This window comes from Platalea leucorodia (assembly GCF_965183815.1).
Source record: "Platalea leucorodia genome assembly, chromosome: 1".
Lineage (NCBI taxonomy): Eukaryota > Metazoa > Chordata > Aves > Pelecaniformes > Threskiornithidae > Platalea > Platalea leucorodia.
The window spans coordinates 152,849,378-152,872,284 of record NC_138823.1 but is presented as its reverse complement, the minus strand read 5'-3'; the positions used below and the strand labels follow the sequence as shown (position 1 = coordinate 152,872,284).

General features: G+C 41.9%; 1 protein-coding gene across 1 annotated transcript in view; it reads left to right on the top strand.

The window, feature by feature from the left end:
* Nucleotides 1-365: 365 nt before the first annotated feature.
* ITGB1 (integrin subunit beta 1) overlaps nt 366-22,907 on the top strand; it is a 45,971-nt gene continuing 23,429 nt past the window's right edge. The window contains exons 1-3 of the mRNA XM_082321327.1: nt 366-563; nt 20,945-21,014; nt 21,259-21,344. Coding sequence (XP_082177453.1) covers nt 555-563; nt 20,945-21,014; nt 21,259-21,344 — 165 coding nt within the window. The 5' untranslated portion in view covers nt 366-554. The remainder of the gene's footprint in view (nt 564-20,944; nt 21,015-21,258; nt 21,345-22,907) is intronic.

Genomic DNA, 22,907 nt, shown 5'->3' with positions numbered 1-22,907 from the left:
GGGAGCGGCCCGGAGAGAGAAGCGCTGGGGTCGAGCCGCCCTTCCACCCGCAGCGCCCAGGGAAGCGCCGCCAGCCGCGGGGCAGCCCCGGCCCCGCCGCCCGACCCGCGGGCGCACGGGCGCTGCGGAGCGGGGGCACGGGCAGCCGGGGCGCTAACGAAACCCCACCAAATAAGGCGCTGGCGGTCGCCGCGACGGGCGGCGGGGGACGGGCAGGGGACGAGCCCCCGCCGCGGGCAGGGAGAGCCCTTCCCTCCTTCCCTCCCCCGCCGGGGCTTGACGGCAGCGGGGAGGAATGTGTTTCCGGGGCGGGGAAAGCGCGGCCGAGCACGGACCTTCCCTCCCCTCCCCCGCAGCAGCTCGGAGGCGGCGGCGGGCAGCCGGGCGGACGGGGAGCCGACAGTGAGGCCGGGCGTCCCGCCGCGCCGCGCCGTGCCCAGCCCAGCCCAGCCCGCTCCCGGGACAGAGTGGGAGCGTCAGTCAGTCCGTCCGTCCGTCAGTCAGTCAGGCGGGCCGGAGCGCGCCCCCTGCCAGGAGCCAGCCGCGCCGCGGCCATGGCCGAGGTAGCGGGAGGACGGGGCGGGGGATGGAGCCGGCCGGGAGCGGGCTGAGCGGTGCCCGCCCGGCCCGGGGCGCCTCGTCGGGGGCGCGTCCGCCGGTACCCGGGCGGGCTCCGGCGGGTGGTGCGGGGCAGCGGGCAGCGAGCGCGGCCTCCCGCCGCCCGCCCGCGCGGGGGGCCGCCGGCAGCACCCGGGAGCCGCCGCCGCCCCGGGGCGCGGGTCCCTCAGCGCCCGGGCCGGGCGGAGCGGGGGGCGCCTCTCCTCCCGTCGCGCCCGCCCCGGCGCCGGTGCGGTGTGCTCATGCCGGGCCGCCGCGGCGGGCGGGCGGGCGGGAAGGCGGCGGGCCCAGCCTGCGGCTTCCTGTGGCGGCGGGACGGCGGCCTCGGGCCTCCCGTGCCGGTGGGGGCCCGCCAGGCCTTTGTCCGCCCGGGGCCCGGCCCTGCCCGGCAGCGCCCGCCGCCGGGCCGCCCCGACCCTTCCCTCTCCAGGAAGGCGGGAGCCTGCACCCGTGCCCCGCTCAGAGCTGCCCGGTGCCGTCCGCGGCCTCCCGCCCGGCGGTGCCCGGGGAAGGGGCAGCGCGGGGCTGGGGGAAGTTTCGGGCGGCGGCAGAGCGGGAGGGGGAAGGCTTGCCTTCCGCGGGCAGCAGGCGCTGGGGGGCAGCGAGTTACAGGAGTGAGACCGTAAGGAGCGAGGCAGCGTAGGAACGCGAATATATCTAGATTTTTGTCCTGCACGCGTCTGCTAAAAGTAACCGTGAAGAGCGGGGTCCGTGCGGTGTTTGAATGACGGCACGATCGTAGCACGGCAGCGTTTTGACTGCTCGATGCGTTCCAGTTTGTGCCGTTTTTTTGCTCTAAGCTGGCTCTGAGCCTTTATAGCTTGCTATAAGCTTGTGTCGGGGTGGAAGTGGGAATGTGAGGCCTCTGTGTGTGATCTGTTTCACGTGGAGATTTCCGAAATAACTTGCAGCAATAGGAGCGCGGTGTTTTGTCTCGTGTTACTACCTTCCTATACCGATGCTTGGAAGGAAACATGAAGTGATGGGAAATTCTTTCTGACTCACTGTGTAGCCTATGTCAGATGTCTCTATCTTATGGAATAAGTGTCTGACTGCCTGTTAGACTCATTAGGTAGTCTTCGTGACTATTTTTCTTTATGAAAAAATGTTGAACAGTGTTCTTGGTTCCTTCTGCATTTGTCAGTATAATGCGACAGTCCATTCATGCCAACATGTGCACATACCTGTTGGGTGAAAACGTTGATTTTTCTGATAGATTTGCCATTGGTGCTGCAGTCCTGTTCACGCCCAGACACACAAACCTTTAGGAGTAAGGATCGTCTCCATTCAGATTCGTGGAACCGCTCATGGCTAATGCTGCATGTGTGTGCTTAAGCATTGAAATGGAGCAGGACTTTATGTATGTGAAAACAGATCGAGGTAATCTGTACTCCTGGCACATTAATCATTCGGTAGGTGATGGTGGTAGGGTGACAAAAAACAGTTTTCTATTATGAAATGAGGTGACTTGGTAGCAGCTTTTTTTCTTTTTTTTTTTTTTTTAAAGAAGTATTGTACTACTAGAAAGATGTAAATTAGACTAAATTAAAAGTAGTGAAGACATTCATTGTCCACATCCATCCCAGTGATGAAACTGATGATTCATTCTCCTGTCACAAAAAATATTACTTCCCTCTGGCAAAAGATTAAGTAGCATTTTGCAAGCCCGCCTAGGGCTGTGTTTATAAGGGTTGCAAAAACAGTGAGCCATTGGCAATAGGCAGGCAAGCCAAGGCAAGTCTAGGATGTGAACACCTTCAACTTTTGTCCTTTTCAAAGATGTTTCAGCTGAAAGGTGCAAACCTGACAGGCATGCAGAATGAAATCTTACCTTAATCAGAGCTGGAGCTGGTAAGTGCTGTATCTGTTTGCCAGCCACATGATAAATGAACCAGACTTATTTCAAAATGAAATGTCAGCAGTTAAAAATCTGGTGTTCTTGGTGTGTGCAGCCAGGGAGCTCATTCTGCTCTGTACATTCGGTCATCCGATCTGCATCATGTTCCTAGTTATGCCCACCCTTGTGAAGGACTGATTCGGAGGGATGCGAGTTTCTCTAGAATATGCATGAATTTCTGATGCGAGTGCAGAATTTTAGTGTTTTGTCTTGAGTTTTGAGTGCCTCAAGTGGTTAATCTTCTACCACTTCCTTTGGGAAGTGATTCCCACAGCTGAAAACAAACTGTCCGGAAACTTTTCCTGCTGTTCTTTCTTCCTGATTCATGATTTCATTCCTCTGCTCTTAACCATCCTCCGTATACCTCTCCTAGGGTAGCTCTGCTATGGTGCATTTTTGAAAAGAGCTTGTTTGCTATCGCAGGCGGCTCAGGAAGTAGATAACTCGGGTAGCAGAAAGGCAAGGTTGGGGAGAGTGATGCAAACACGGGGCGGACATGTGCTATGTTATCCGTTGCCCTGAACAGAATTCCCTTGCTGCCACTGATAGGGATGCTCTTCAGTTGTTTGTAAATAGTTATCATGCCTACCTTTCCACCCAGTCTTGATGTAGTCGAGTGATGTGATGCACGCTTAGCTCGTGGTTCTCCCAGCCCTCTGATCAGCCTGCTACAGGCTTCCTGGCCGTCCATGGCTCTTGGTAACGTGGCCTTCAGAAACGGTTCTGACTGCGATGGCAACAGGACTGCTGTTAAACAGGCTGTTGAAGTACCTCCTCTTAATGGCACCCTTTTTGTAAGCCATCATCAAAGGCTGTAGTTCTGGAACAGGCTCCATCCCTGCTCCCTTTCCTTCTAGGGGACAGACCCGCCGAGTCCCTGCCTGCGGGCCAGGGGGCCTGGGCTTCTTCAGTGCAGACCTGCTTGTGATGCCTGGCGCGTCCTTTGCTCGTGTAGGGAGTGGATGCGTGAGCTGTGCTACCTTCTGTTCCCTGTTAGTTGCACCCGCTGCGTGGCGTGGGGAGTGGGTTTTGGGGGGAAAGAGTAGGGGCTGGATGGAGCTTTGCTGGCAGTTGGTATACCCGACCTTCTCTTCCTCCTCTCTCCTTTCCAAATACATTTTGTACCCCTTCCATATGAGAGAGACTTATAATCAGTGAGATGTTGCAAAACTGAAGTTAAAACAGGCAGGGTTTTTCCTAATCAGTATTAATTGTGGCAAGCTAGCTTTAAGATTGATTGCTTGTGCCTCCTCACATGGTACTTGGAAGAGATATTGGTTAGACAGATCCAGAAAAGAGGGAATCCAGGCTTGGCAGTAGCAGAGCCTATTCTGCCCTCATTTGCTTTTCTAGAACTTCAAGTGATTTATTTTTTCCAACTTTTTTTTAGGATGGCCAATCCCCTTGGCATCCTTTTAATTCTTAGGAGCTGCAGTCAGTCCTCTGAGAGGGAATCCTTGTTGGGAGTGCCTTTTTTTTTTTTTTTTTTCCTTTTAAGCTTCTCAGGATCTATTGGTAGAGCTCATGAAGCAATTACGTAAATTAAATAATTCTTAAAAATGTAATTAAGGAAATATGTAGTTAAATTTATTTTGGAAGTGTCATTAAAAAGTACTTGCTAGTATGTGTACTATTCCCCTATGACTAGATTTTTAAGTCATCTGCTACATTCTGTGCCCTGTAGAAAATTTCCTGTCTCCCAGCAGCAGAAAACTCGGAGTTAAGTCCATGTTTTCCTACCTCTCATCTCCCATCTGTCTCTATATTGCTGACTTTAGAAATTGTTCCCACTTGCTCTACTTGCCTTGCTTTGAAGGCACTTACTAGTAGTAGCGTTCTCATTAGCAGTTTTAACATTGCTGGTTAGATGACTCGAGATTTTTCAGGCCTCTGTTCTGGTGTTTGTGTGCATGGGTGTTTTTTATACAAACATGTGCATCTCAAAGCTTCACAGGAAAATTATGTTTTGGTGTAAGGGAGAGTTAGGTGTTGTTTCTGAAGAGGATGTATGTTTGTTTTTCAAGAGGGAGTGTCACAGAATCATGAACAGAGGAACAAATTCTGCGGCTTGGTCTCCTGGACAGACGCTGGCAATATCTCAGTCTGATTTAAGGCTCCTTTTTTGTCAAAAAATTGAACTTTATTGGTTAGTTCTAATGCTGAATAATGTTGTCCTTTATGGTGGCCAATACCATCTCCTTTTTTCTGTGTAATTCCTCCTCGCTGTGTTGTTCTGTTCTGTTGTGTATTCTGTTGCCAGCTTTCTGAAAAGGATGATGTTACTTGCCATGCAGTAACCGCGGTGGACCACAGTATTGACCAGTATCTGTCAGTTGTCGTGGTTATGGAGTTTCTTGGGTGGCCTACAAAGTAATTTTTGTGTTTACCCACAAATGGGAAGACAAATTCTACTTTTTTCTTTTTTTTTCTTTTATTTTTTTTCCTCCCTAATTTGTACTGCATAGGCATGGCCCAGTAACCTAAACTGTTAAAACTGTAAGTCAGGATAAATTTATGACAAGACCTTTCTCTAAACTTTCTTCTCTCCCACCATGTGGATTAGTAGTGTAAGTACCGGTAAAAAGTATACACAGCTTCATTGTAAGAAATTGTTGTGTGCTTTAGCTGTGTTCATAACAGGCTGTATGAGTTTCTAGCCCAATTTAAGACATGTGTAGGCTTGCCGTATAGCTTGTATTGGGAATGCCACGCAGAGAAAATGAAAATTCTGACTTCTGTGAATGAAAAATGAGACAGTGGGCACCTTGTTATGCATCACTAAATAGTGCAGTTGTCTTTTTCAGTACCAAGGGTGCTCTCTCTAGCAGAATGTTGTTATTAAATATACTGTATTTTTGTAATAACCACTTTCTTTTACTTTTCTATTCTTAGACTAATCAGAGTGGTTAGTCGACTTCCTAGGCTATTGTATTCTCCCATTAACAGATTGAAGATGTTCACAGAGATGGTGAAGTCACTAATTTAGTACAAAATTGGCACATAATCAAGCACATGGTAGGGAAAGTAGCCTGATGAGATTATAATATTAATGTTTTCTTCTGGGAAAGGTAATAGGATTCCTACCTGACCTGTAGTCCTCTGGGGTGTCACTAAGTAAAGGCTCTTTAATATATTCAAGTGATATTTTTGTCTATGTCTTACTCAATTTCTCTTTACAGTCAGCTGCAAAAAGGGTTATGAAATATGCTTTCTGTCTTAAAAGCAGTTTCATGTGCTTTCTTTCTTTTCCAACAGCAGCAGCAAAATATCATTAATATTCTTGTGGTTTTTATTAAAGGGGGAAGTTTTGAGTAACAAAATTGAGGCTGGAATCTTAACTTTGTTATTGCTAGTAAGAGCTAAGAAGATACCGGGGTTTTCTCACCATCCTTGTCGTTCTTTTCTTTTTCCCACAGAAAAACGTCTTGTGTATCTTTGATAAATTAATGCAGTTCTCATGTTCTGCCAACAAATCATTAGTTTTCTGTTTATAGTCATTTTCTCTAAGGTTCTAATTTGTAAGACCATGTTTAAGTGCAGATTCTTCTTAAAATGCTCATAAACTATAACATATACAATATCTAGTGCCAGTATTTTCTTCCCCCAAAAGATCAACATAACATTTGCAGTTCATTTATTTCTGATTCGTGTTTTGGGCAAGATCATTTATGCTTAACTTAGTCCTAGTTTTGACTTAGCTTAGTTTTAACTTCTCACTCGGTACATTCTACTGTATAAGCAGGAAGGAGAGCCATTGTTTATATGGATTCTTATTGTATTAAACTATAAATTTCTGTGCAATATACATACTACATACAAGTACTCACATGTAGTTAATTTTCTGTTATGGCTATTAACAAATAAATTTTTTACCTGTAGAGCTGTGCAAGTAAAAGCACTTTTGATGTGGAAGCTGAAAGGAAAAAGTGAAAGCTTTCTTCTTCTTTTCTTGGCCTTTGTGGTAGAATGAAAAACAATAATTATATATTGGGCTGAACTGAAACACTGAACTTACCCTCATGCAGAGATGACTGATTCGTGGCTCTTTAAAAGTATTAGATTAATTTAGAAAGAGTCAGTATTTCACTTAGGAAATGGTGATATTGTGAGTCAAAGGTAGTATCTTGGATGTTAATGTGTACTTCGTCCCTGAGGTTGTGGTTTTGAAAAACAAACCTGAGACTGGGATGTCTGGTTTGGCATAACCTTGAACCTGAAATAAGTATTGAGATAAGGATGCAGGGGCCGTTCCCTTTTGCAAAGGAAAAAGGAGGATAAGCTGTCATTCTAGGGTTTGTCGATTTTCTTTGGTGGAATCGTAGTTTAGTGTGCCTTAACGCGGTGCTCACCTTGGGCATTGGCACCGAGAGTCGTGCCTGCCTCTCGTGCAGCTAGCTACTGTACGAAGCTGTTTGATCTGTCCTCATCTGCTCTGCGTCTTTGTAGGCTGGCAGGATGCACGGGGAGTGATCTATGGCCTTGCGCTGCCATAAAGCAGAACATCGCAGGATGCTTTCCCAGTGAGTTGTGGGGTAACTTGAGTGTCAGGAGTGTATTGGGGACCATAGGAGGTCATTTGAAGGACCTGGCATTCTAGTAGCTTGGCCAGCATCCTCTGCAGAGTCGGTTGCTCAAGTATGAAATTGGGCAACGTGCAAGCTCTGCCTAAACCCTCAGCTGTCTCATTTTCCAGATCTTAGGTAAAAGGGTTTTGTGTGAAGATGAGTACAGCTAAAACAAAAGCCTATTTCGGAAGTGGGGATAAATACAAAAGCACGTAATCTTTTTGATGTTAAATAAAAAGCATTCTCCCAGGGATCAAAAGATGACACATTTTACTAGTTGGTTATCATTAAATTGGGATTAAATTTTGCATCAGGATGACTTCTCATATTATTACCGCATCTTTGATAGTGGAGTGGCTGAAGACTTGTGCTTGTCCAGTCAGCAAGTGCAATGCTCCCTCTTCTGATAATAAAAAGGAGAAATAAGGAAATCTTTGTTAGCGTCATCCACAGGATTGACTAGGGTAGACAAGGTTGATTATGTGCTGCCGGTGTGTTCTGGGTGGGTTTTTTTCTTATTAGAATGATGTTTTATTTTCTCGGATATTAGAAAATTAGTTTTGGTGGGCATGGAATTGCCTTCTCTGAGGTTCCTTTTGTGTTTTTGCAAGGTTGATTTTAGTACATGTGCTCACTTTCTGGTGCTAGCTAAAGATTGTCCCGATGCTGAAAGGAGTACTGTAGTCCCTCTGCTTAAAATACAAGGCTTGACCATTTTTTAAATGTCAATTTGTTGGTTTTGTGTCAGAACAGATTAAAAATCTGTCTTTCGGTTGTGCATGAATGTGCATTTCGAAAACATCTGTAAGGGTAACGTTTTAGGAGCTAACATGTTCTTTGCTTTTACTGTACAGTTCAAAAATGAGGAATCATTTTTTTGTGCTGTTTTTGTTATTTCTGTGCAAATACAAATCTGTGTGAGAAATCAGTGATCAAGAATTTCAGTGTAATTTTTCCTGGGTGTGGACTTGAGCATAAAAAAGGAAACAGCAAATTTCCTTTTTCGGAAGAACATACTATACATATTGGCTATACGTTGTTTAAAATGCATTATAAAATTGATAAATAGTGATAAACAATATTTTTTTCTGTGTATTTGTTACCTCCCTCCACTACAGATGTTGTTTACATAACTTTCCAAAGGCTGGACTAAAATATTATATAACCATGTTGCTGCTATCGCCAGTTTCAGTGAAAAACTCAACTTCAGCATTAAAGAGTAACTTATCGTGTGTAAGATTGCTGCCAGCATTTTTATCACTGCCAGCTAACCAATTTGGAGAGTGTTTAGATAGTAATAAAAAAGCTTGCACAGATACTGGCTCTTTTTGGTGCATAATTCACAATGCAGTTTCACTTTCTAAATGAATAATGTCTGTATTTAATATGATTAACATTTGCTTGTAGCTGGAAGCAATTTTAATACTATGTCTCTGCAGAGTTTAAAAAAAAAAGAGCTCACTCATTAGCAATAACTCAAAACTCTGCAGTAGACAAGTGGTTTTCAAGTTTACCTGAATTTCACATTTTGTAAAATGTTCCAGTGGCCCTTGAACCATGAATTCAACTAAAAATGTGTTTTATTTTCGTAGGAACATGGCTCTGTGGCAATTTATACCAATGTATGTCTTAACTATCCCTCCTGCCTGTAGCTGTGCAGTCCTTCTTGCCATCCTCCTTGCATCAACAGTGGAAGTGATAAGGCTGTACAGTAAGTCATTGAAGTAGCTGATCTGATTGCAAAATAGCGTAGCAAAAAATTGGTTTTCAGCTAGATCAGCTGTTTCAGCTGAGTGACTACATGCGTTACTAGTGACACGCTTCAGACCAAGGGGAGGAATAGGAAAATGTGCAGCTCATAGCGAGAGGAGTGTGGGACTGTGGTAGTCCAGAGATAAGTTGGCATAAATTGCTGTGGAACCTCACAGCATCTGCTCGTGCTTGCTTCAGTGCTCTTCTGACTTGAGTAATCCATCTTGGCTTGCTAGATCAGGTGAGAAATAACTCAGCAAGGAGTTATTTTTCAGGTTGTGCCACTGTCTCAGTGAAGAGGCGAAAGTGTCGTCCACTGTTGGCACCAGATAGCTGAAGAGTGTAAAGTGGGGAATTTTAGGGCCCGGAGAAGTTGAGCTGTCTCCGTTCAGTAGTGGCAAACAGATAGATCTACTTGGCTACTTTGAGAAATCTCATCTTTTATTATCTTTCACAGTCCTCTTAGAAGCAGCCTGTGAACTCCGGGCTTAAAATCCTGCTCTGGAAAGCAGAAGTGTATTAGGCAGGTTGTTCAGGCAAGTACTGCTTTTTATAAAGTACTTTGTGATGGGTCTGTTGTTTAAAAAACAAACAAACAAAAAAAACCCAAACAAAAACAAACCAACCAAAAAAATGTGTCTTTTAATGTTGAAGTAATTTTTTTTCCCAAGATTGGTGAGCTTTTTGCAAGTGCTCAGACTTCAGGATTAAAATCTGGATGAAGTCCACTGTTTGTTTCGCTGCATGCTTATACCTAGCCAGCTATCACTGCCTTTGAATTACTAATCATCATTAGTTTTTTATATATATATAAATATATAATATTTATGTTTTAAAAAGCATACATATGTAAAATTAAATATATAGAGAATTAAATATATATTTAAAAAATCTCATTGACAGATACAGATTTATAAGGCTGTATGTAGTTCTGTGGGATGATCAGTTTTTTATTATTTCTTCATGTTCATTTTCCTGTCCACTTACCCAGTGTTGAAAGTATGCTGAGGATACGAGTTGTTTCAGTACAAGTCTCATTCTAAACTGTGTTAGATTAGTGAATCTTTTAAAAAAAACTTGCAATTAAATATTTGGATACTATCTGTAAGCATTATTCTATGTGCTTGCCATTCAAATCCTGAATTAAAATTACCCCCCCCCCCCAAGAAAACAATCCCCTAACCCAAAAGAACCCCCAAAACAACAACAACAAACCGAAAAACCTTCAGTATTTTGTTCTTTGCTTGTCTTAATTTTTTTTGGCCAACTAATTTATTCTAATAACCTATTAGAAAAAATAAAATCAGAATAGCTCCCCAAACGGGCTGGCTGTGTTATAGGGCATTCATAAGCAATTCACCCAAGGCCAGCAGAGAAGGAAGGCGGGCCTGTGACAGCCCGGATTTCAGCTGGTTTAGCAGCACTCAAAGAGCACGGTGTAATTTCGGAGGTCAATCAGTCCAACAGCCACCTGCCACTTTATAGGAGTTGTTTCCTCAGCACTCCTCTGGCCATGGAGGTCTGGTTCAGTTCGCTGAGGCTTACAGAAAGTGGTTTTGATGTGGAAGGGAAAGGGATGACTCAAGGTATCGCTCTGCCAGCCCAGCAAGCGGAGCTGGCTCCGCACGGTGATGGGGGAGGTCCATGAGTGGGAGCGCAGGAGCAGAGGTTGCTTTTTTGGAGGTGGGGATGCTGTAGCACTGCTGTTCCTTTCAGCAGCAGTTAGCTTTCATCTCGGTTTTGGTTGCTGAAACTGTACCCTGAGTGTTAATGGTAGCTACTGGTGGGTGAACACTGCCATGTAACGACGGAGTTTCCGCTGAGTTTGCCCTTTGCGGTGTGCCAGCTTCTGGCTTCCTGCAGTACCTGCAGCAATAGCCAGCGAGACGTTTGCAACTGTTTTCTCTTAAAGAAATAGATGAGTGAGACAGTGTATTAACTGAAATTCTCTAGCTTTTTTACTTAAGAATGTACACGTCTCTGTTCTGCTTTTCCTTTAAAAGAAAAGCTTGGATTAAAGTAAGTTTAGCCAGACGTTGTGACAGTCGTGGATGTTACTAAGGCAGTACAGCCTCGGAAGCATCAGTTACAGTCAGCTGTGTAAGAGCTATATTTATATGTTTAACTAAACTTTTCGTTTCCCCCTGTGTGGATGAATGTGAGGTTTAAGTTGCACAAAATTAAATAGTTTCTTTATGGGAGTAGTAAGTGGTGCAGAGTGTGTGGGAATTTAATACTACCACAAGGAACAGACACCCGTGTTTTCTACTAGAATGGCTTAAATCGTTATGTGGCATTCCTAATTGTAATCTGTCTGAGATGGAAATGCTAAACTTAGCCAAGAAGACTTGTAGACTAGCAAGACCTATGTAAACAAGCTAAAGATTCAATTCACACTCTCCCCCGCCAAAAAAAAGTATCACAGTTAAGCAAGAGGAGAAGTTAAATTATTATTGCAAAAATGACTGCTGGGTCTAGAAGCATTTGAAAAGTGATGAAACAACAGAGGAATTTTTTTTTCTCTATTTTAATCACAATTGTTTAAAGAGGTGCTTCTAATAATGAAAATACTGAAATATTTGTTATGGAAAAATGCCTACTGGTAACAGTGAGATTGGGTACAGTGAGAATTCTTACAGATTCATGGAGACAACGTGCTTTGAGTCATTAAGGCTGTGATGGACTTGAACTAGAAACTTCTGTTGGCAAGAGTATAGAAAACGGATATTTTTGACAGTGACAGTTTTAAGGGGAAAAAAATTAGGTGTTTTGGTTCTTAACACTTACATGTCCTCATTATATATTTATCCTTAAAGAGGAAGCTTTCAAGGTGCACATGTATAGAAGCTGCTGTAGATACAGAAAAGAGTAGTTTCAACCACAGTATCGATACCCACGGGCTTGGTGTGTTAGCTGTTTAGCCTTAGAGAGGTGCCATCTTTGTGGTTTGCGTGCATGCTAGCATAAGCAATGTATGAATAGGTTTTATTATTTTGTCCTTGGTTAAAATTCAAGGAGCTTTACAATGTCCTTGTAGGAATCACAGCTCCCTGTGGGCAGGATGCACCAACATGGGATTTCTTAGCGAAAGAGATGGAGTGCAGGTGTGTGGTGGTGGGATGTTCTGCTTTTTTATTCTGTACTTTAGTAAGCACAACAGTTTGAGAGACATAGAGCAGACAGTAGTTACAAACTGGCTTTTCAGAAAAAGATGCAAATGTTTTAGTTGAAACTAGGTATAAGCCATAGGTAATAAACAGTAAAAGCATATTGCTGGTATTTTAATTAGATGTAGCTGCAGGCCTCTGCCTGCTCTGCTTGAGAATATGCAGAGTTGTATTTCTCTCTTAATTTAATGTTGAACATTAAGCACAATACACTTGTTTGTTAGTCTAGTTTTCCAAAATACAGTTGTCAGAGTTTACCCTATAAATTGCAGTCTGTGGATAATTGCCTGGTAAAAATATCTAAATAAACCTATGAGGCAAAAATAATATTCTCATGAGAAAGAGCACCTCACTGGGCTCTTAAATGGTTTCCTGTATGTGGTGATCATACACAGGTTGTTTGTTCACATGAGCTGTGTCAAAGTACTACTTGCCTTTCAAGCATCAAGATGCTTTCCAAAGCAACTCCTAAACTGTGGAATCTTGGCTTCAAATTAATGATTCAAGGTCAAGAAAACATTATACAAATAGTATCTTTGTCAACGTTAGGACCAAGCTAGGGACAAGAATGGTTAATACAGCAAAGTGGTGTTCTTAAATTAATAATTATTGGTGGTACTACAACAGTACTAAGGAGGTGTAGTCATGAATTACAAACCTTCTGTGCATGGCGGTATATACATATACTATTTGAAAAAAGGTTCCTACTTCAAAAGTGGTGCTGACTAACCAATGTTAGTCCTGCCTGCGCCACACTGCTCTCCAAAAGGCCTTAGAACAAAGGAAAGAGATCAGGGTTGCACTTGGGGTTTGCTGACTTGACAGCTGAAGGCTCTTAGTCAGTGGCAGCATCTTCACATTGTCCCTGAACATCTTTTCTCATTTTTTTACTTTCTGTCACTGTCACCAGCATGAAATCTGGACTTGTGTGACTTCCGAATTCGCCTTTTTGTAACATATAACTCTATTTGAGTAGGCTTTAGCAGCACTAGTATTCTTCACAATTTACTACGCAACTTGGTTTTGCTTGTGATGAGTATTATTTAGGTCTGCAGCTGGTTGCAGGAGTTTGTCAGTAAGTAAAATTATCAATGGGTTTTGCTAATGAAAACATGTATAGAAATACAGTGCCATGAAATAAAACATGGTACGTAATCTATCTTGCCTAAATACGTTTGCTATGTTCCATAGAAATCTAAATTCAGTAGGTCTCTCCTTGCTTACTAGAAGCTCCCTGGCTGCCTTTAGTTGCTTGTTGGAAGGTAAGTATTTGCTTCAACTTCTTTAAGTCCATAGAGAAGTCCACATAGTTCAGATTGGTCAGGTCTGCAATTAGAGAGGGATTTCAGTTCAGTGTGCACTAGTCAGAGTAGTCATGCATGATAGGGGAGGTTTGCAGTCTAGGGTGTCTTCTGTGTCTGAGTGTGAACATACATCTGTTTTGCTTCACTTTCCTAAAGGTTAGGGCATTTGGTGAGAAAGAAATAAAGTTCGTACTCCAAATCACGGTCCCAAGACTCTCTTTGCTTTTATCCATTGTCAATATGCTGTAAAATCTGTATACATATTACAGGGAACAGGATCTAGAACCCCCACTTATATCTTTCTTCTGCCTCCCGCCATCTGAGTGCTTCAGTAGATAAACAAGAATCAAAACTTTATCAGCTCATTTTCTGTCTCCGTGCCTTTCATTCTTGGTTGCATAGCAGCTTTGGTTTAGTAAGAGCGATGGTGAGTGCTCTTACTAGTATATCCTGTAGGCTGATAGAGCATTCCCAGAAAATGTGAATTCAGACCCTTTGGGGCTGAGGAGGGACTGGAGCCCAGTTGTCTTCCTGGGTATGCCTCCGTGCTGTAAAACATCGGGGAACCATTACCACCCTCTGTCATGTGAACTGTATCACAACTGGATCTACCACGTCCTCTTGGTAACTTTCTCAAGGTGGAGAGAAGTCAAATATCAGAAAACTTTATCATCTGCAGTTGTTCTGAAATTGGTACCTCTTTTTTTTTCTGATGATAGAGGAATTTTCCACTCAGTAATTCAAATCAAGACCGAAAAATACTTTTCAGAAAAATACCTAATTGCTTTTTGTTCCACTATTTAGAATTGTTAGTAAGTCGAGCGCTCCTGTGAAATCCAGGAACAAATACCAATAAATGCTGTATAAAAGGAATAATATGGTGAAACCGTGTGAGTGCTTGTGAAGTTAGCAGTTCTGTCTTGAAGCAGCTGTGTCCTATATAAACTAACATTCACCCCGTACTCTGGGGACACAGGCCGATACCATGAACAGCCTTCCAGGTCTGTTCTCATGAGCTGTGGCCTCAGCCTGCTGGTACTTGTACACGAACATTTTCATGTACTCAACCGAAGAGGCGATGTGATGCAGGTGCCCATGCTGGGTTTTCAGTAGTGGTTTCAGACCTACAAGTCTATTTTAGAACCTAACGCTTACTGATATTTCCCTGCCCCCCCCACCTTGAATCCAGTCCTTTTTTAATGAATTTTAAGGTACTTGATTGCTTGAGAAATTTTTTAGAGCTGTGAGTGTGAATAAACTATGGGTAGTAATGCAGTGTAACTGAGAGTCTTAGCAAACCAGTTGTGTTACTGTGTAGGTTTGTCTGACTTACTAAGCATAGGAGGGCCGCACAGTTGTTTCCATGCAGAATCTGCAGAATTGTGGTATGTTTCCCTGTGGTTCTGGCATGCAGAAATGTGTATTCTCATCTTTTCTTGGACTCCCAGCCCTGCAGGGGGGATCTTCTGAACTACCCAGTGACATACACTAATTGTGGCAGATAACCTCAGATAACCATACTGTGGAGACGGTCTCCCTAATCTAAGCAGAAAATTAGTTTGCCGTAGATTTTAATTCTTTGTAATTAAAATTTAAGTCCGAACTGGTTTATTATATATTATTTTAACATATGATGCCCCACTAAAGCAGAGTGCTTATGGAAGTGCTTATCATGAGTATTTGGTGACTATGCTTGTTTTATTCCATTAACTTAGAGATAATAACAGACAGAGAAATGAAGTCCAATGTGAAATACTGCTGATTCTTCTATCCTGTAGCTTCACGGTAGCTGAAGTGGTTATGCCTTAAAGCTTTTTCAGGACACAATTTGAGTAAACAGTCTTGATGTGATGAATTTTTTGTGTAAAAGCTGTTTCAGTGCTAAAGTATTTCTTACTTTGCACATTAATCTGGGTTAATGTCCCATTCTTTCCATATTACTGCAAGCCGTTCAAAACCTGCTCATTTGATGTCTGCAAAGTTGCCAGGGGGAGAAAGAACATTGTAGTCTTGATAAGCCATGCTGTTGGTAAGCTGGTAGATAGATAGGCTATTGAAGGCAGGCTTACTTTTAGCAGTTCCATTTGGGTTGGGGTGCTGCAAAGTCCTGTTTTTGAGGCTGCACATCTTGACTGTTTCCACCGAGTTCACTTCCCCGACATGGGGTTACTCCGCTGGCTCATCTCTGATGGTGCAAGATCGGGAGCTGGGCCTGCCTGTGAAGGGCAGCCGTCACAGGGCTGGTACGCATCCAGGGAACAAATAGTTTTGCAGGGTGAGTGAAGATTTTAGTTCTTTGATTAAAATGTATTGCTTTTCAACCATCGGTGTTCACCCCAAATCTCCGCTTCCATGAAGAAGGCGGCATCACGTACTTTCTTGGTCTGGTGGTCCTGGAATCTACTGTGCAAGCAGTATATTCCAGCTGTAACTCAGTATTGCAGTAACAGTTACATTGATTAAGTAAATAAGATAGCTGTTAAGGTCACAAATTAAGAATTACCTATTTAAGATTCGTTGGAAAATCTACACCACAAACTTGAAAGTTTTAATCGAAAGTGACTCCTTGGTGTGAAACATTGTAATATCTGTACCTGTGCCTTTCTGAGCGATATACTTCTCTGAAGACAGAGCAGCAAGATACCATTTCACCACTTTCTTTTATAGTGAATTGCTGTTTTGCAGTGAATTGTTGTACAAGCAGACATGCTTAGAGTTGGTGCGTGTCCAGGCAAATTTGGGTTTGTAATTGACAATGTCTGTTGTGGGAGTTCTGGCCATCAGGAGTGCTTACGGAGGTGTGGGTCGTTGCTAGAGGTCTGTAGTGTCCGTGTATTCGCGGTCCCATGTCACTGGGGTGGTTTAGTTTCTTCAGTTAAGAAAATAATTGTGTACGTCTTCCCCCCCCCCCCCCCTTTTTTTTTTCCCCCAGAAATATGAATGGGCTTCTTCTTGCCAGTCCATAAAATTCACACTGAAAAGTGTGCCCTCAGCTAAAGCCAGTAAACCTTCCGGAGTGAGGGAGGAAGGAACTTTTTTAGCAGGGTAGCCATCAAGTCCTGCAACAGGAGTCTCCAGAGACTATTTAATTCTGCTTATTTTAGAAACATGTCTCTTCCTGCTCTTTTTATAACCAGAGCCTTGGTGACTGGGGGTGGGGGCTGACTGCGTGACCAGTGTAGTCCAGCATTCAGCCACGGACTGTGGCTGAGAAGCAATACCCTTTGCTCCCCCCCCCCCAGTTCTCTTTTTCTCCATCCCCATCTCGGCACCTCTGCCATGGACAAGCATTTCTGTGTCCATGTGGCTGAAACTAGCCACTTTCTTCGTTGGATTAGTGTTCCAGCCAGATCTTTTCCTTGCTCCAGCGCTCCTCGGTGGCTGCACTAATGCTAGCACTGGTCAGAAATGAAAGCAGTAAGAGTAATCAACCAGGAGGGTGATTAACAAGAATGAATAATCAACAAGAAGGATGGGGCATCTTAAGTGACTTTCTATCCTTATGGTAGATGAAAGTGGGTGCAAACATAATCTCAGCTCTAGGAGGGATCAATTCCATACGTGATTTCTGAATCAAACTTTAAACCTGTGAAAACACAGCTGATGTAAAGAGGCGTCAGTCTGCGGGAGGCACAAACACTAGTCCAAAAGTGTGAGTTGTTTATTCATTTCTAGGTTTATAAGTGTAATTAGAGTGGTGTGTGGAGATGTGAATAAGTAGGCTGTCTCTGGGTATTGCCTCAAAAAGGTGGCTTCTGCACAACAGCTCAACTGTTACCGGATATTTAGATGTTTCCCCTGTGGTCTGAAGCGTGGTTATGTATTTCGATAGAAAGCTTTGCAGCAAGGCATACTTCAGTACGCAATAGAGGCAGATGCCTTCTAGTGTTTTCCTTTGCTTGGCCCTGTCTCGGTGGGTGCTGGAGTACTGGGTCAGACGAGGAGCTGCTCGCCCGAGTGGATCAATACAGCAGTGGCCTAGCGGCTTGTTGCTAATGTTGCCTTAATATCAGGATCAACTGTGGCCTGCGTCAGGTGGGGTGACATGCTGAGCTGAAGAGTGGTGAAAAGAGAGCAGCATAGCCATCGATATTTCGTTTCAAAGGAATTAATGTTTCTATAACTCTTCCCCTTTTTTCTTGATCCCATTTGTCCGGTTAATTTTCTGCACAGATGCTATTGCTGTTCTAATAAATAAATCAAAAAAGCTGCAAAAGGCTTTAGTGCTGTGGAGTAGTAAACTTAATTTCTAAATATCATGATGAGTAGCAGAATACAAAGGTGCTAAATATTTGATTTGCAGATTCAAAATTAGTCTCACTACGGAGAAATCATCCTTCCTTTTTCCTGTTGTCACTTAATGAGTCTCTCATTTCAAATTAGAAGCTCCAGAGATTTCTATCAAAGCTGGCTTTATAAAGAAAAAATTCTCTTCAAGCATTACTGTTTGTAGAGACAGTTAGCAAAATAACTTGGAAATCAGCGAGTCCAAGGTTATGTCTGTGTTTGTCTTCCTAAAATATTTAACAAAAAATAGAGTACAGTTCACAAATGTGCAGAAATAATTTTAAAATCCGTTTTTCAACAGGACACCATTTGCAGCCTTTTAAAAAGGATCCAACTGGTGATACAGTTGTTAGAGATTTCAGTTCTTGGCACGCTTACCTTTTGTAAGCTTTGAGCTGCTTTTTTGGGGGGGCGAGGAGGGGGAAATAACTTTCTCAAGGATTCTGGGATATTTTTCAAGGATTTAATTAGAAAGAGGAGAACAAGTATAATAGAAAATATGTAAATGTTGCGCAAAAAATTTCATTTATTTCTTGTAACAATGGGTTCTTTTCTGTTCCCATCATCTGTGGTTGAATACTGGCATGGGGTTTAGTTTCAGCTCCACCAATGGTTTCCAAAGGCTTCCTTTGGCTGTCTAGTGTTGTTAGGCGTTATTTGTTTTGGTTTATTCCCTTAACAGAAAAATCTGCAACAGGGCAATCCGCAGTACTAATGACAGACTTGCAGGAGAATGTATTTGACGCTGTTGTGACCAGGCTGCTGCAGTGTTAGGAGGAGGTTTGGAGGCTGAGGATACGCATCGCTTTGCTTGCATTAAAGAACAAACAGAATTGAATCCAAATTAGCAAATCTTTACTCGAGTTTTTCCAAAACTCAGCAGACGGAAAAGCTATTAAGCAGTGGAGGTAAAGGAAGGGAGCTAGCGTGTCGGAGGGCAGGCCAACGCTTTAGGAGAGGCATTGGCTTAGCCATATATGGAAGAGGACATTTTCCTTGTTAACTTTATGGGGAATCTGTGCCCAGAACTACATTCATCATGCGGATGCATTTCCACAGGAACGTTTCTCTTCCAAATGGTCTTAGTCATAGTTTTAGCACTGTGTCACATCTTTGCTGACTTATTTATATAGCCTGCATGGGCTTGCTGTGCATCCGCTGCTAGTCTGCCCTAAAAAGGTGAACTGTTTATAATTTTCTCGTTTTGGCTAACAGACAAGATAGTACTAAACTGATGCCAGCAGCTTAGGGTTTTTTCTTACTGAAAAGCCCACCCTGTTCTGGGCTGTACTTAAAGGAAAACAACTTCTGGAGTAACAAAATATCCCTTAATTTGTGGCAACTAAGGTTTGTTAAACGCAGAACATACCTACCATAAAACGAGAAAAGAAGGAGCCTAAAAGTTGAGCAACCTCGTAAGGCTTTACCCTCCAGACTCCTAGTCCGATAGGTGTGCTCCTACAGCATGTAGCCGCTCTCTTTCTCTAACCTCGATTCAGTCCCTTCGTCTGCCTTCCACCTGCTCGCATTTGTTGGGTCAGAGTTCCCCTCCGAGCAAGGTTCGTGGTTGCGCCAGTTTGATTTAGGTGACTGCTTATAGAGGGGACTTCAAGAGTGTTCATGAAAGAGAGTTTTTTGCGAATGCAGGACTGATGACCTCTGCAGCAATGGGCAGAGGGAAACATCAGAGTTAGATATGTGCAATAAGTAATGCTCAAAAGTGAAGTAAGGTATAATTCACAGTTCAATTTTTTTGTTTTGTTTTTGTAATCAGTAATTTCTTATGTGCATATGTGTAACATCTAGCAAAGTCGTTCCAAAGCAAGTTCTCTGAATTCTTCTACGTCTAAACTTCCCCCTGCCCTCTGGCTACAGCATCCACTGAAGAGAAGAGTCGGCCAAAATGATTTATCAGAAAAATATGAACCATATAATAGTGTTGTTGGATACAATTTGTTAGCAAAGGGTTGGCTTCTGCTTCTGTTTGAAACCTTCTCCACCGGATTTTAGAGCAGCTATCTCTTCTCCGTTAGGTCTGGCTGGATGTGCAAAGTAACAATTATGAGTGACCCTAAATCAGTTTGGGAAAACCAAAACCCAACTGCGGTGCTTATTTAAGCATTGTTCACTTTGCTGCTAATTTATATGAATAATAGTACATCTTCTAGAAAGTGACAGGTTCATTTTAAAAGACTCTGCCAAATTCACTTTGCCTTGGCTGTATTGCAAGATATTTTTTAGAACAAAAAGGTATTAAGAATATTGATGTTTCCAGGATGACTGGAAAGGCTTTAATTAGCAGTAACATTTTAGGATGACCAAGGAAATTGGCAGCCCGGGTCCAAGTTCTCAGAATTTTTATAATGAATAAAAGAGAAATGGAATTTAAAACAGTACCAAATTTGAAGGATGTGACAACTGACCCTGGCTGACTACCTGCTATTAGAGTAGAAGAAAATTTAGGAAAAAATGGTCTATTTGAAACATATTTATAGAACGTAATCCTAACTCTGGAGTACTAAGTGAAGTCTCACCAATAATTAGGGAAAATGACAAGTCAGTAACCTTAAATTGTGGTTTATAAGCATTCAAATCTTGTCTCATATAGTTTGTATATATTTCTTTTTTTCTACCAGGCTTTCTTTAAGATTTATAGCACGGAACAAAGGGTAGAGTGTTTTTTCTTTAATAAGGATGGTACCCATTAATTCTCTGTTGTCTAAAGAAGAAGAAAGGGGCTCAGTTTATATCAAGGTTGATTTATGTTACATATTGTGAGAGGAAATTTTTAGTTTGGACTATAAGGTGCAAAGTTAGGCTGTAAAATGCCCTTTGAAGATTCCAAGGAAAATATTTTGGAAAGGGCCTTGAAGTTTATTTTAAAACAGAGACTTGAATGGAGAAGCTCTAGTTCCATCTTGTATTTCTGTGGTATCTTTATTTAGAAGTGTCTCCCTGATAACATTCAGAGCATAAAAATTTTATTAATTTATTAAGATGTTAATAGATTGGTTTGGGTTCTTCCCCCTGCCCCCCCCCAACTGAACAGCATTTCCAAATTTCTCATAGCTTGCTGGTTTACCTAACATAAGAGTATTTCAAAGTAATTTAAGAAGAAGCTACCCTGTTTGATATCTTCTAAATACAAAGTTTAGCCCACAAACATGGTTGTATTAGAGCAAAACTGTCCAGCTGGTACAACTAAGATCATTTGATTTGCATCTGCTCCATGTTCCTTGTCTCCTCTGAAACACAGTTACATGTCTGCAGTTTCATGTGATCTTTGGGGTTTTTTTATTTTGCTTACTCATTACTACAAATAATACAGTTTGGTCTTTTGATTATGTATTTCAGACGAATTTAAAATGGCTCACATGGGCTGGCATCCTCTGTTGCTTGATATGGAATGGATTTGCTCAGCAAGGTAAGTCACTTGATTTCATTGCAGTAGTTTAATGTTGCTTTAAAACTATATATATATTTAGCAGTTATTTATGTAGATAAATATATCATTATTAGACAAGTGCTAATGGCAATATGTCAGTCATATCTCATATTAATAACCTGTTTGTAGTTAAACTTAGTTTACCAAGCCAGAATGAAACAAAAATTCTGTTGTTGTTAGCACCTTTTTATAAATGAAGTGACTGGTTTGTATTTTTTGCTAGGTGGAAGTGACTGCATAAAAGCTAATGCAAAATCATGTGGTGAATGTATACAAGCAGGACCAAACTGTGGCTGGTGTAAAAAAACAGTAAGTGTTGCAAAATTCCTTTTATGGTTTGTTTTTTTCTCTTGGTTTCAAATTTTAGTAAATACTTTAAATGTATATAAATGTCTGTTTTCACTAATAATAGTTTCCTGTAGCTCTTCAATTTGGTACTTATTTGTACTTAAAAATACAGATACTATGATCTTCCTCATGTCCTGTTTTGAGTAGAATCACTTTTCACAATGTGTTTACTTCTACTTTTCTAAATCTTAAGTGTATACAGACCCTACAGGCTGTCTCATAGTTATTTAAAATCATTCCTGCATGGAATCTGTCTGGGTATGCTTAAGTATATTCTTCCAGTGACATTAGAGTAAGAGATAATTTTAGACAGACATAGGTGGAGTAGGGGAAGAGATTGAAGGTTTTCTTTCATAAAATAAAGATGTTCAAATTTTAGTTTTCTGTTGTTGGTAGACTTGGGGGGGTAAGAGGTTGGTTTATGTGGGTGGGTTGTTTGTTTCAGTAGGAAACATAAAAAGAGTGCTTTCTTACGTAATTAAAAATTAAGTTTGGAAAATGCAAAATGCAAGATAATCTTAAATTGTGTGACTTAACCAGTATATGCTGAAGTGTCGTCTTCAGGTTAGAAACAGAAGAAAATGTTTTCTACAGCCCTTCTTCAGTTTGTTAATAAAAACCAGGGAATTTTCCTGTTTCTTGATAGAAGATGATAATGTATATTTATTTCTATATAGTACCTACTCACTATCTCCCAAACTAGTGTGTAAAATTTAAGCATTTAATTAAACTGACTAACTTTAAAATCTGGCCTTGAGCTGTCAGATTTGTTGTAGGTCCTAGTCATCAAGAACTGACAAGCTTTAAGATATATTTATTTTTATGCATTGGGGGGGGGGGGGGGGATCAGAATTGACAAGTATCTTAATTAGAAGCCTTATTTATTCATATTTGAGGTTAGAGCTTTTTTTTAGGTTATAGGTAATGGTAATTTGTGTTCAGAACAAAGTTATGTATTGGTTTTGCTTATGGATCTTACTATCAGATTGAATTTCCCCAAAATAAAAGAGTTGTCGTCTGTCTTTCCCCTGCTCTGTCAGCGTATTGCCATTATTTTGTTGTGGAGTACCAAGGTACACTTACATAATCTTTAATTAAAGCCTTTCAGGAAAAAGAAAAAAAAAAAAGGTTAAAAGGGAGGGTAGTTGCCAAGTAGGCTGTACAGATAGGTTCACATTATTGATGACTACATGAAAATGAGAGCTTTTTCCACCTCCTGTCCCTTTTAGAGTAGCCGATTAAAAAGGATATCCTCCTTCTGTCAGAGGTGACATTGGGCATTTTTTTATTTCATCTTGCTTATATCTTATACACAGGTAAGCATAAGTAGATGCAAACTCCTGGACTAAATGGTAGCCACTGATGTATTTAGTATAATTTAACATATTTCAGGACTGTGTGTTTTATTACTGAGCTTTTAAAAAAAAAAACAAAACAAAACAAAAACAAACCCAAAACAAAAAACCAAACTGTCATTGTAAAAAGTGTTATTGTGGGTTGAGTATAACAAATTGCCGATAGCTG